The sequence below is a fragment of the Bombus vosnesenskii genome, unplaced genomic scaffold (genome assembly GCF_011952255.1).
Source record: "Bombus vosnesenskii isolate JDL3184/JDL3185 unplaced genomic scaffold, Bvos_JDL3184-5_v1.1 scf7180000013305, whole genome shotgun sequence".
Taxonomy (NCBI): domain Eukaryota; kingdom Metazoa; phylum Arthropoda; class Insecta; order Hymenoptera; family Apidae; genus Bombus; species Bombus vosnesenskii.
Genome location: NW_022882954.1, coordinates 205,496 through 220,477, shown reverse-complemented (window position 1 = coordinate 220,477; position 14,982 = coordinate 205,496). Strand labels below are relative to the sequence as shown.

At 41.2% G+C, this 14,982-nt stretch overlaps 1 protein-coding gene across 5 annotated transcripts in view; it reads right to left on the bottom strand.

Moving 5' to 3' along the window:
- The window catches only part of LOC117234469, a 50,689-nt gene extending 36,300 nt beyond the window's left edge, over positions 1-14,389 (bottom strand). The window contains exons 1-2 of one of the 5 annotated variants that reach the window (XM_033495704.1): positions 14,220-14,389; positions 1,141-1,258 (exon numbers count right to left, since the gene is read on the bottom strand). In XM_033495704.1, coding sequence (XP_033351595.1) covers positions 1,141-1,211 — 71 coding nt within the window. In that variant the 5' untranslated portion in view covers positions 1,212-1,258; positions 14,220-14,389. The other 4 variants (XM_033495705.1, XM_033495702.1, XM_033495706.1 and 1 more) reach the window with 4 other exon arrangements.
- Positions 14,390-14,982: the final 593 nt, after the last annotated feature.

Sequence of the window (14,982 nt, the reverse complement as noted above, 5' to 3'; positions counted from 1 at the left end):
CCTCGCGATCTTCACTGGGAATCCACGATCCCCGGAACGCTCGCGTAGGATAGAGAGTTCGCCGCGATGTAAGACGACGCGCAACGGGGGCACACCTGGATGTGCTCGATTACTCGATCGCTGGTTCGATCGTGCACGATCGAACGTCGCGTCGCGCCATTACGAAGACAATGGTTCGTGGGCGTGCGCCTCCACCAAACTACGGGCATCGTGCCGATATCTTTGTCAATTTTGGGTCACCGAATCGCTTTTCCTTCTTCCCGTTCACCCTGACGTCACCTCGTCACGTACGACGTCGTCTTCGTTACCGCGTGGAAACGTTTAAATTTATTTGATTCTTTGTTAAAACGAGCAAGAGAAGAAAAGGAAACGCTCGTTCGTTCCATGGATTCTCGATTCTTGATACTCGAAGCCCGCGACGATAACTAAAGTATGTGTCCGGTGAAAATCGATAAAAAGAAAGGATGAAAAATTTGTCAAAGAGCGATATAAAAGTGTCGGGGAAAAGAGAGAGAGAGAGAATAAAGTCATAATTCGCTGATAAATCTTTATTGGACAACGACGATCGAATCCTTTTAAGACTTACCGTTGCACCGACGGGGCCACTATACGAGATGTAGGGTAGATTTATCGAGGTGGCGAACGCGTTCCTTTTGTCTTTGGCCGTCTGAATTTCATTATCCGTTGCGGAATTTTTAGTCTCTTTGTAACGTACGTCGTAAGTAATGCACCGTTTGTCGGATGAAAAGGACGAAGCGAGGCTAACAGAATATACTTTCTGTACATGGCTACGTTTATCGCTGCATTTATATATCAGTTTTCCGTTATAATTTCTTATTGTCCTTGTTCTTCAAATAACTATTTCGCGTGTACAACGTGCTCTCACTTGTGATCAAAGTGGGAAATTAATTTGCATTCTCGATTACGGATCAATTCGAAGCAATAACGCGAGCAAACTCGTCGTCCCGTTAAACATCGAGTACGTTACAAATTCATTTATATCTGCGAAAAATATCATTAAGCACAAAACTTTTTGCCTTAATAAATAATACAGCGTGGCGCGCACTGCTCGTTCGAATGGAGTGAAAGTCGTACCCGTTCGTCGCAATTGACGAACCTTTCTCGAACTTGCTCTCTTACCCGTTTAAATCATCTCCATAATATTCCATTACCACTGTACACATTTCTCCGGCGTACGTTCTTAAGAGCATACTTCAAACTTGAGCACCTTCGGTGACCGAATTCTACCAAAATGTCCCTGTAATTACAATAGAAATTTATATTATTCGGAAATACCGACTATCGGCGTTAAGGTTATTATTATTACCTGTCAACGGATATACATACGTGTACATATTCTTTAGCATATATATATATATATAAACTATAGAGTAGCGTATAAATTGCTCAGCACCGATGCCGGTCGACTACGGAAATTCGAAAGTAGAGAAAAAAATATAACCGTATCGTAAATATTTGTAAATATTTGTTAGAAATTATAATAATTATAACAAATTATTCGCAAAGTAGTCGATCGGTAGATAGAAACGCCTAACTGTGGCATAAGAATGGAAAAGATGATCAACTCGCGGAAATCGTTCGAGCGGATAATAAGGATACTTCTTCTTTGAAAAAAGGAAACGGCGTCTCGACACAAACAAACGGATATGTTTAAGGTAGACTATAAACAACGTGAATACGTTTAATTTAAACGAATTTTTAATAATTTAATAGAATTTTAAGACGACGATCCGTTTTTAGCGTCATCTAACATACTAAAAGGATAATAAGGATACGACGATCGAACAAAAGAACGACGCTGTAAACGCAATAATTCTCGAAAGGTTTCCTACGCTAAACGTTCAAATATTTTCACGAGCCAATGTAGTTTTATCGGAAATCCAACCGCTCGCTCACGATCGGTCACCTGTTTGTCATTCCGCTCTGCCAAACTGCTCGTCGCGCTGCGTGCTCCAAAATTCTTTACTTCGGACGTTGTCTGGTACCAAAAGTATCGTAAGAAAAAAGCAAAAAAAAGAAAAGGAAGGAAAAAGAAAAAGGAAAGCACGTAGATACGCGACCTTAGTGTGTCAGTGTGCCTATATGCTAATCGCTGAAAGAACGGTTTTAACCTGGACGTATCAGCGCCAGCGGCGCCGTATTCCTCGAATAGCGCCTGAAGAAGCTGCGCTTTTAACACGTTTAGCGTGCCAATAAATGGACGATTCGTTCGCAAACTGACGTACAAATTACGAGGAGATGTCGCAAATGTACGCATAAATTATCGAAACACAAAGCTTTGATGCATGGTTAGCGAACTCGAGTTGTGACTATTTTAAGGGAGAAAGAATTTTCCGCGTATTTATCATCGTTCTACTTCGACTACTACGTCCTCGACACATTTATACGTTGTGGCTTAAAAATACCCAGCCACTTGCTTACTTTTGCCAGTCTGATTAATTTAGAGAATCGTAAATAAAAATTGTATCGATAAACGATAATAACCACATTCCGATTGTTGATATTTTATTACTTCGAAATTAAAGATGACAACAAACAACCTAACAAGTTGCCAAAGTAAACAGATATATTTGGAATGGCGTGTCTTAACTTTCTTTACCGATATTCATTTTCGACTGAAAGAACTTTCGAAAGGGGCCCCTCGATTTTCGTTATATCGGTATTAGCGTTTAACGGTATCCGGGCATCGCGAACGGTAGAAAGTAGTTTGACGTTTTCTGTGTTCGCGATCATTTTCTACACACAGGCGCGCACACACACACAACATCGTGCAATTTGAGAACGATCGAGAAAATAAAGAAACTAACAGAACAAATTCGTCGTCTGACGTGCCAAATATCGCGAGTTTTATGTCGAATCAACCAACACAAATAAATAATGATAAATCTCGTATTGAACATTTCTGATCGCGTGAAAACTACCAAAGATCGTAGATTTATAGAAAATTAAGCGATATGGAAAAAACACGGTCGACGTTATCGTAGAGTCGCGAAAGTGTATTTAAAGAATACAAATTGATCTCTACTCTTCGTACTCGTTGCAAAGGATCAAGTAGTCGTTTCAATCGAAGCGGGTTTCAAAACATCAACCACGGAAAGATATAAAATAAAGCGTTTAACGCGACATTTAACAGTTCGTCGTGCGTGAATCGCGGCCCGATAAAGCAACGTGGAAATCTAGCTAAAGTATCGCACGCGATGGATCAGGGAACCCGTTTCGTTTGTTCTACGAACGAGAGGCCGCGAAATCCGCTACCTTTGTGTAACGATATTCGTAATTCACGCGTAACACACACAAACCTGCGTCATCGTATAGGAAACAGAGAAAGACGCTGGAACAATTAGCCGATTGCTAAACAAATCACACGCGTGATCACGAATGCCTCGATAGCTAATAAATTTTTATCACGCTTGCTGAAACGCTTTCTTCCATTGTCTGATATTTCGATTGTTTTCAGTCTCGATATAGAACTTATACTACTTATTGGTAGCGATGGGACCAACTTCAACATGAAATTACAAGTCCGAATCAAATCCAACGTTCGAGCTTCGCTTCGTAGAGTTCCAATATTTGGAAGGAAATTGCCGATTTTACTAATACTTTTATTTTATTAATTAACACTTTTATATAAAAAAACACCAATTTCCTTTTTATGTAATTTTACATGTACTACATCTTTGAAACATCTTTGTACTACATCGATCGTCGTAACATTATGCTATTAGTTCGTCGCGAAGCTTCTTACATTTACCAGTTATGTATTTTTAAAAGATTCGTATCCTTCGATTTAACGCGAGTTTCGCTCTTTCCAACCACGTTGTATTAAAATTCATCGTGCATCATCCTGCGATTTCCAACTACTTGGACGTTTATTTTAACCTGTTTTCTCTTCCAACTATCTATGAACGATACCTAAGAGGAGCGATTTTTGATTAATCTCTGATAAGATACTCGTAAAGTTTCATTATTTCTACCGTTAAAGTACCGTTTCTTCTTCTAAAAAAAAAAGTAAATTATCAATAAAAGAATTAATCTATCATCTATCTATCTATCTATCTATCTATCTATATATATATACACACATCCGTCTTCCTTAATTTTCCTTCGTGTAAATTATAATATTCTTCGAAACACAGGTATATTACGTACCAGGGAAAAGTAAAGAAACTTATCGGTGAACCCAGTTGGAAACGTTTGCAAGTTTGGAATACGTTTTGCAGTCGCTATACTTGCGACGTACAATACTTTAAGCCCATCGCTACTTATTAGTATAATATTTCATAAATTCTCGCCTATTGTAACTTGCTCGCCAATTACCACGTAAAATTGAAAGTCGTTACACTTTCGACCATGAAACTATATTCTCCATCACCGTTGTAGTAACAGCGTGTATCATCGGAAGGAAGATAAGGATCGCGCGTTTCACTTTACGTCTCGTCATAATGCTATACGTTATGACTGTAACTCGCAAAAGCACCAAGGATCGACCTTTTCCAATACGAGCGTCGCGAACATCGAAGAATAGGAAATCAAAGAAAAGGAGGCGAATGATAGATCGAAGATTTCTCCGGGCGAGAGCAGGATCGTTTATCACCGTCATTGCGCGACGAAGAAAAAAAATAGCTCCGCCGTTTAGCCGATCACCGGTCTGTCGAAGGAGAAGAAGAAGAAGAGGAAGAAGAAGAAGAAGAAGAATGCACTTTCTACGGGAATAAGAATGCTTTCTTTCACAATTGCGTTCAAAACGCGCTCAAGTTTGCTCGATAAAATTGCCACGCAGCTGGCGAAATAGATCACACAGCGCGTACTTGTAACTCGAATATTTTAACGATCGAAAAGTTAAAGTTCGAGCACAAAGTGTACCAAGTGGAGATGTAAAAATCGTATTGTTCTATTGTACGCAAATATAGAACTGGTACTTGATTCCACGAAAATACGTAACTTTTTTTTTTTTTTATTAACGTGGAGGAAATCCCCAGGAGTGGACACCAGGCCGCTTCTGGGGAAAAGCGACGCGGTAGTGCCGGATTCCAACCGACTAAAACCTCCGCGATGACCGCCCGCGATCGAGAGCGGCCCGGGAACCGGTACGAAAATACGTAACTTGCGCAATAATTCGTTTTCTAACGCGTCTGTCAGTAATAAAATCAATCAAAATATCTTTTTCGCGCGTCCGAATCTAATAAATATTCACTGTAAAAGATAGCGGACATTCAAAAATCGCTCCTATTCTCCACGTTCTGGCGACCGACGCATCAGGCATCTGGCATCGGGCATCGGGCGAAAACGATCTCGTTAAGTCACCGAACCACTCACTTTCACCACCTACGCGTGAATTTTCTGTTCCAACCAGCCTCCCACCTGGCGAGTTAACGAATCCCGTGACAATGAGTCACTGGCGGACCTCCGGCTACTTGCTTTCTCGTGCTGCTGCAATTTTGAAATCGTTCTCGACGATACAGCGGCAACCGGGGTTCGCTTACTCTCGTTTTTCACTTTTGTTGGCCACACTGTCTTGCATACCAATGCCGTTAGTTCCGCTACCTAATACGGAGGGAGATTAATATCGATTCAATGGGACAAGTTACTCTCACTCTCCCTATGCCATTTCTCCTTTGCATCACCGTCGTCTATTTCGGTCTTCTTGTCCTTCTTTTGCGTCTCTTCGTTCTTCGAACGTGAACGTTCCACGCTGTTTTCGATCTCGCCGGTATTCCTCTAACTATACCGATACGTATTATAGAACAGCCAACTACGTATACGATTAATCCATCGAGCAGCAATCAATGGTTTATCTCACGTCGACGTTATTCGAATAATATATTTGAAAACTGATCGCTCGAATAACATATTATCTTGTTTGTTCGTGAAGATCATTCCGAGATCATTTCGAGATCATTCCGAGTAAGCGTCTCCAACTATTCAAATACGAACAAAGTATTCTATCGAATGTAACACGCTATCGCGACAATATATAATATATAATATATAATATATAATATATAATATATAATATATAATAGACGTCTTTCTGACAAAATGTTCGAAGCAAGAACTTTGAGCGCCGACGTGCTACCATTGTAACAATTCATTGTCTCGGTCAAGTGGAAGCCACTTGGCTGAAATAAAATAACCGAAATAAAAAAAGTTCCTCCGTGGTATTCGCAAAGTGAAAATAATAAATCAGATGAGATAATTCGTTGTTTCAAGCTGTAATCTTTTACCGCATTACAAATAAAAGGTGTTCGAGACTGTGTTGTAGAATGCAAGCAGATATAAATTCGTTGCTACGACGACATAATTCAAAATTTAACTAAAATGGAAGAAACAGAAATAGAAATAGAAATGCACGAACGAAAATGAATTTTCAGGCGTATCGATGTTACGTATTTCATATACGTAATAGCTTTTAATATATGTATGTATATCGATTAGTCGCAGATGACGTATTCCATTAAAGTATTTGCATACCGTAACTACGATATCTCTGGAACGTCAGCACAGACCAACATGTAACTTTTATCGAAAACCGATATTGTTGTCACGCGACGATTTCTTTCGGCAATTCGTTCCGATTAAAATCTCTCTTTATCTCTTCGGCCCGCCACGATACTCGCGTTTGTGCGAGAAAACCTTGTTCTTACCAAATATTTATTTATTTTATTTTAATCTGTATTTATACAACCTTATATTTCACTTTCTATATTTTCAACGAAAGATGTAATTTTATTCATTTTTAAAGGAACGTACGTACGGTTTTTGTTCGAACGTAATTATAATTATTAGATGCACGCAAGCGAAGAATTTATCTTTTATCAGACCCCGTCCACGCGTAATATACAAATAATTTATTAATAATATGCGTTACACGCGAAAGAAAAATTAGTTACTTTTAGAAAAGCTTTTCGGGTCGCTAAATAAATCTGTAGGTATCTAGAAATGCGTTGAAATAAAGGTATATACGAATATACCAGCGGAGACTCGGTCGCATGCTTTCCTTTCGTGTCCCTCGACTCGTTCGTCCTCTCGAACGTCGCCGTTCCTTCGTCTCTCGTCACAAGGCTACGCCCCTGAACTCACTTTCACCGGCTGCATCCTATGCATCCGGAATCGACGAGATTCTCGGCGCAAATAGAATAAGGACGTGATACGAGACGGAGCTCGATAACTCGCTTTTCATACCAAACTCGCCTTTCACGGTAAACTCCAACGACGCTTCATTTCCACCTTCGAAACACCTTGAAAAACGCGAAAAGATAAACAAAAATGTACTTGTCCGACCGAACTTGTCCGATCTCGAAACTCTATCGTACGATTTGACCTGAATATCAATAAGAAATCTTTCCTATTGAAAAACTTGCTTTACGACAGCTAGAAATGCTTGTAACGTTCGCTCGTCAAATAATGCATGAAACAGATTAAACGGATGAAACAGAATCTTGGATAAATGGTATGTTTTGAATTTCAACTGGCCGTTGATAAAGTTTTAATCGAGTAATTTAAGCGTTTAAAAGTTTATATGGTAGGCGAGTGCCGATGCGACGAGTTCAAAATAAATTCGTTTATCGCAGAGAGACGGTATAATAAATCGAATGGCATAGTTGACAGAAAATTTTAGAAAATATTTGTCGCGTTACCGTTACTCTTGTCTTTATCGTCCCGTATGGAAAATTTGTCCTTTTAAAAGCGTCGACTTCGAGTTAGCAAATGGGCCGACTCCACGAGAAGGCATCGGATATTGCTTTTCACTGTCAGTTTCCCATTGATTCCATGTATTTTAGTAATATTCGCGTGTTTCCGGTACAAATCGAGCAAAGTGTCCGCACATTTACCAACAGCAGCGTACTGCTGTGTTACTACACTATCGTATCGTAATATAAACGATACAACTATCCACGCGATATTTAAACGACGAACGCGTACAAAGTGCTGCGGTAAAAAGGGACGAAGGTGAGAAAATATGGATTTTCACTTTTATTTCGCAACGAGACTAATTCTAAAACTACATGTACCTATAAGCATACGTTCAACCGTAAGAACGAAACGTTATCCGGCTTCTTTCTCGACGTCCGCTTTCAAATAACGGATATAAAAATGCCACGGTCGCCGAGTTTTACGTTAACGTTTAATTATTTATTCGCTCGAAGCTCCTAAGGAGGTAGACCGGACACCGTTGGCTAATTATTATTCACGCCCGTTTGAAACGTTTCTCCGGTGGTTGAAGACTCGAGACTTTCTTATAACCGTTTTACGCGTTTTCTACGCTTCTTCGATCTCTTTGTCGCTATTCTCTCTCGTCGCGTTATCGACGATATCCGTTTGCGATATTGCCATACGAAGCATAGCGAAACTGACGACGATGGTAATCATCGGTAATTATCGTTACATCTCCTCGCATTTCGTTCCTTTGATATTCGAACAAAGTACAACGGTGTTTGTTTCTCGATAAATTTGCCAATCTCCTTCCGACTTCCTAAATATAGTAAATTGTTCGAAAAAGTGGATTTTAAGCTACAACTTTCAACTCGCTTCGCTTCGCCAGTGAAAAGAAACGGACGAGAGCGGAGAGTGCGACAAAGAGAAAAGTAAAGTTACCCTTTTTCGAAAGAAAACATCCGTTATCGAAAGAAAGAACATTGGCGAATGTTTAATGAGACAAAGAAGAATTAAAATCGAGGGGATTTCAAATTGAACAGACAAGTGTTTATTCGTCGTTCGAATTTGACGAAATGATTCAATATCTCGTACAACGTTCGAGGAACGTTAAAATTGAACGAAAAATGACAAACGAATTGAAACGAATGTCGATCAAGTTAGTTTAACGCATATATAGTATAGTTATAAGTCGAAATATAAGCTATCTAAGATTTGGTATCAGCGGAGCCGAACGTGCTTCCTCTTTTCCATCTGTTACCGTTTATTACCAGTCTCGAAAACGATATTACGTGCATCCACCGCAAGCAAGTATCATTGCAATTAACATTCTTCCACCGTTACTATTGTCGGACGCATGTTTAAAATACGCGGTCAATCGACGCGTTCGAGGTATGCGATGGATGGTCTATTGTTTTAAGCGGTTCGTGCGTTCCGTTTCTGCGAAACCTCGTTCTTCTTTTCCGTGACGCCGTGCCGGTAACGCGTGTCGACCGCCACGAGTGAATGTTAAGCGAAGATATTCTATTTCACCGTAAAGCGTTATTCTCCGTTATAATATTTAAGCCCTAATAACTTTCACGTCAGCCAACTCTCCTAAATATCGATGCAACTATTATTTTTACCAGAAATACGAGAATATAAAGTAAAAAGCCCTTTCGTCGTAAATTCAAATTTCAAATTCCAGATAAAACACGACCTTCTCGACATTTTCGATCCTATTTTTAACAATTTACGACCAATTTACGTTCCGTATCTTTAAACGAGAGGCACATCGACGCACGTTACGAGAACGGTTATCGATCTTTGCCAAAAGCCAGCTACAATTCATACGATCGTACGTCGTTTTATCATTTTACGGTGTTTAACGGTTACAGAAATAGAAAAGGTTTCTGCGCTTTTCATCTAAGAGAATGCTTGAAAGGTTAGAGTTGCTTCTCGAACGATCAAAGAAAATAATAATGTTTAGAAAGTAGCGGAAAAGAAAGAGTCGAAAGGATTTGTTACTTCGTTTCATCGATCTTTCGAAAGCCCATAAAGATTATCTAATTGCGACAAGTAGTTTATTACTATTCGAAATTTAAAGTCGGAAGAAAAGACGAAACCGAGGTAGAATTTCAATCGAATGAAAAGAAAAATCGAAATTTCCTGTCTTTAGGGGAAGAACAGTTATATATAGAATAGTTGGTAGCGGCGTTCTCTTTCGCACGATGCAACTTCATCGAACGACGATCGTTAAGATAGTATCGGTTGTTAAACTATTTGATATCGGGGCAATTTGTATCCCTTTCTGTATCGTAAGACAGTGTCGATTTCACTAGTAGCCGACTAAGCGATAGCTTAAAAACGATTCTGATGTGAAGACACCGCTTCCTTCTTTTTCGAGATACGCTTATCGCCGGTTCGAACGTAATCGGTCAATGTTCGAACCTACTTGCTGCATACTCGAGCACATCGCTACCAAGCGGTCGCACATTGACCAACAATAGAGGCGCGCTTTTCTCCGTGTGGAATTCGAGTTACGTCGCGGCCGCATCAAGCAAAATAGTATCGACTTCTCGGCTGCTTTCGCGAGGCCGCATCCGGAATCGATCGACGCGCTGCAAGATACGTAAACAGGATACGATCAGTGACTCACGCGGCGTAAACTCACCGGTCGTTAGACCCGTTTGTAGACTACGCGACGCACCACGGCTCGATCGTCCGCCGACAGATGTAATTTTATTTATGCGCGAAAGTTTATGCACGATCGGAGAGCGACGCGGCAGCGATTACGCCGAGACCGCTGTCGATGCCTGCTTCGTGAATATCTTTCCACCTTTTCGAAATTGTCGAGAGAAGCGTTCGAACCCGTTGGGATTCCAATCGTTCGTAACTCGGCGATCCCGTTTCAAAATCCAAGTGCACGCGCACTGCTGATCCAAAAATAGGTGATTTCGTCGAAATTAGCGAGCAAACGATTAATCGAGGATTCTGTAGTCTAGAGTGGCTCACGAAAGTATTTCAACGCTTACGCGTAGAAACTCGTCACGAATATAACACGCGAAACATTTTGAAATTTCATCGAATCTAAAAATATGCAACGTTACATATACATTTTGCAAAAATCACCGAAAAATTTAACCACTCGATCATTTACCATTAGGATATTAGCTTTACAATTGTTATTTCTGCTCCGTACTAATTTTATATTAGGCACATGTTCGTAGTGAATAGTTTGTAGAATAATTTCTATAGGTATGCGTGTTCGCGTCGATTTCAAATTAGCTCGATACAATCGGTTTCATCTCGTTACGGTAGTAATGAAATTTCAGAAAGTTTCGTATATAATACTTATAACGCGTATTAATAGTATTCAAATACTTTCTGTATACGCCGTATACGTACAACAAAAATAAATTAAAACTATAAGAAACTGGTAGTTGCACTATAGCGATTACGCGTTCCACTTCACGGTATATAAAATAGTCCTTTCAATAGTCCCGACTACTGCCAAACAACAACAAGCAAATTCTTGAAATTGCTTTTTATAATCACGATAGTCGCGTAATTTCAGTGGAATTCGATAATCCGAATCGGCCGAAAGGCACGATCGTCGACAAGTAGAAACATTAACCGTTAGTAGTACGAGGGACAACGCGTAACTGTCGTATTTATCGCGATTATAATTTTCTATATCGATGCAACTTTTGCAAACGCAAGTTTGACCAATTCTCGTTGAAGAGTTACGCTCGGTGTTTCGCGATACATGGCGAACGGATGGTACCGTAGCGGACGTTGCTGCGTGAATATCGAATTTTCATGAGATTTCTGCTCGGCCGGTTCTCCACGCAAGACCATCTTCGAAGACGTTACCAAGCCGCTGTTTTTCCCGCCGCTAAATTCTTAAGAATGCCGCGAATCCATTCACCGGTGGCTAATTGCAGGAACGTTGCGATGAATCGCAATAGCCCGGTGATGGTAGTGACTCGCTAAAAATTTAATCTACTGCGGCCGGCGAGGAGGACGCTCTGATTCCTCGAGTAATCAGAACATGGCAATCGGCGGGCTCTCGTGCCGAACAAGATACGAAAATGAATTTCGATGCATAGCTGAGAACGAAGGACCGTAAGAAGGAGGAATGGAAGAAGCGTGCTGAAAAAGAACACGGTCGCGTTTCAAGGACCGTAAAAAGTAATTTGGACACGATACCGTGGCAAAACGTCTAACGAATGGAGAAAGTCGAGCGCAAACGTAAAAGGAGCAACAAACGAAAGTAGTAGAGTCGATGAAAAAATTCCAGTTCTCTGTTCTTGTATCCTGTGTGGCATAAATCCTATTTAATCCTATTTAATCCTATTTAACTTTCGATTATCCTATTTAACTGGTGGTTTCTATACTCTCGGTAACGCGATTATCGTTGCCATCTTTAGGACGTTTGCACGGGATCTGCAGCTTTCTCGTTTCCTAGGAAATATAGACAGATGGAAAGATAGTAAAACTTGAAACAGCAGTACGAGTTTTAGCCGTCGAAGGAGCATCTTAGAATTTTTCAAAACGTAAATAACGCGTGCCGTGCACGGTTCGTATACACGGTTTATGGATCGTGGCCCATACTCGGATGCGATGGATACTCGGCCAATGGAACGTCCCAAATAATACTTTTAGTTGCACATCCTACACGTACGTGCATTCAGAAAATATCTCGTAGCCGTGACGTTTTAAACCAGTGGTAGGAAAAATACGTTCACGATTCCGATAAACACGAGAGGATACGCGCAAGTTTTCGAGAAATCTGCTTACCAAATTTCATTTACCATTTCGATTTTACTTAGTTTTAAACGTAATACACCAACGTCCACGATGAATCGTTCGAACCATGCAACGGGTGCATGCGATAGATGCGATGGAAAATTAATGCGATTGCGATTCAAACCATAACAGCCTTAGAACAGCCAAGGGCTGTCGAAAATTCTCAATCGCAGTTATTAAAAATTGCAGAAATGTAAACGAAAGATTTATTTATTGGAAGGAAAAACGACTAATTTTATAGAATATAACGAACAAGGTGGCATAAACGGAGCATAAACAATCAGCGTAATAAATTTTACTTTTACTCGGAGTTTGGCAGTCTTTTCGGTAGATCTAGCATAAATATACAAAATGTTATTCTATCGTCGTTTTTAAATATTATCGACTATTATAATAATAAGAACGATAGCGTTGCTGGCTCCGCGAGATGAAAAAGATAAAAAAATCGTTAAAAGCGATAGAGACGCTTCCTCTATCCTATCCTATGTCGATCGTAGTAACGGCGGTAGATCGAAGGAATAACGATCAAAGTTTGCTCGAAATCGTATTTCCCCTTGACACATTTATCTCGCGACTGGTGGAAAACGTTTGTCGCTTGGTGCGCGTGCAGAAGAAAAATGTACGTTCGATGCGCGGCATGTAATTTCGGAGTGTCTCGTAAATAATGCAAACAACGCGATTACTAAATCTGACGGGGGGCAGGGGGGCGGGAACGCACGGTGTACGAGCACGCTGTAATTAAGGATTATTAGTGGCCATTACTTACGCGCAAGCCAGCCAAGCAATCATCCGGATTACCACGAACAAGAATGACGAACGCGGCATGAAATAATTACGCGCAACGACATCTCGCTTGACACAGCGAGGACGCGTCCGGTCGAGGAGGACGAGTTGTTGCGCGTTTAGGAAAACGAGCGCGCCGTCGTGCCGATGCCGAAAAGAGGAAGAGAACCGGAAGCCGAAGAGAAGAAGCAAACGAAGAAGAAGCAAGAGGGACAGAGAAGGAGAGAAGGAGGGAAGAAAAGAGAGACGACGCAGCCAAGACGGAATCGAAAGAGCCTTAGCCGTGGCAGCCGTGAACGCGCCAACGACGCGACGCCACGAGGAGAAAGTTTCGAAGGCAGGAAGCGAAGTAGGCCACGACTTTGACCGCTCGCAAGGTCCATACTCCCGAGGCACGCTGATTCGCGGTGCTTCCACCGTGTACCAGCTTCCACCGTGTCGATGGGATCAAGTTCAATACGTAATTTACAAATCCGACTGCAAGTTTCGCTTCGCACCGTCCGAACGCTACCCGTAACGACGCGTAACGGTTCGTTCGCCGTACTCGCCAGGTATTCCATCTTCGCGGGCTGTTTTCCACCCGCGCGCTCCTCCTTACTCCTCTTACTCCTCTTACTCCGCTATGTACTCTGACATTAGAACTCGATCGATACTCTTACGAATACCAGTCGAGTTATGAGAATCAGAAAAACGCTATACATGCGCCTTTGCAACTTTGCAAGACCGACGATGTAATCGATCGTCGGACGGACGGAATCGTGTTACCTTTTGAGAAAAGTGATTTTAACAGAACGGAGTATCTATCCTATGGTAAGACGGCGTTGGATTCATCTACTTGGGAGTAGTTCTTTTTTTTTTTTTTCATTTTTAAAGTTCAATTTCTCCCTTCCGTGTTCGAATCTGCTCGAAAGTATTGCCTCCTTTCTTCGGAATACTTATAGAAGGCTGGAATAGTCGGCCGATGTTCGAACCTGCTTACAACTTATTTCAGCCCATCGCTACCTCGCACAGGCCGATTCCACTCTGTCGATGCTCTGTCTGGCTATGAACGACGTATAGCCTGTCTCCCGCTCGGTCGGAAATAAAACGACGGCTGTCCTCGGTGATCCGCTTACGAACAGAGTCGTCGTTGCTTGGAAACCTGAAACGAAAAATCTAGGTAACAACGTGATCGTGCATAACGCGTCTCTGCGAGATGATCGATCCAAGTTTTACATGGAATGGAGCTACTCTACGAGCAAATGTCGCGATTACGCTCGTTGGAACTGGTCCGCGGCGAGGAAAAGGAGAAACGTAATCGCGTTGAAATATTTGAAAGCTTCGTTCTCTCTTCGACGGTCTGTGTCCGTCCGACGTCGCGTATCAACGTCGATCATCGAAATGTAATCGATTTCACCGCTGCTGCACGCGAAGACATACGGTTTTTGGTTCGTTCGCGTTTTCAACAACGAGGCTGATCTCTGAAAAGGGAACTCGCAAAAGGAATCGGATACGAACGAATATACCCTTGCTACGTCGAATATCGCCACATCGTTGTACCATATTATGACATTCACGTAGTACCGGTTAATTAGAAACAAGTAGACGAATTTTTTCGTATATTTTCGTGTAACTAGACAAATTCGACAGTACGAAAATTAAATACCATTCTTTTCCATTCTTCTATCCGCTAGAAATTTGAATTTTTGTAACGACGTCGTGTACGATTAAACTACACATATCGACTACACACGT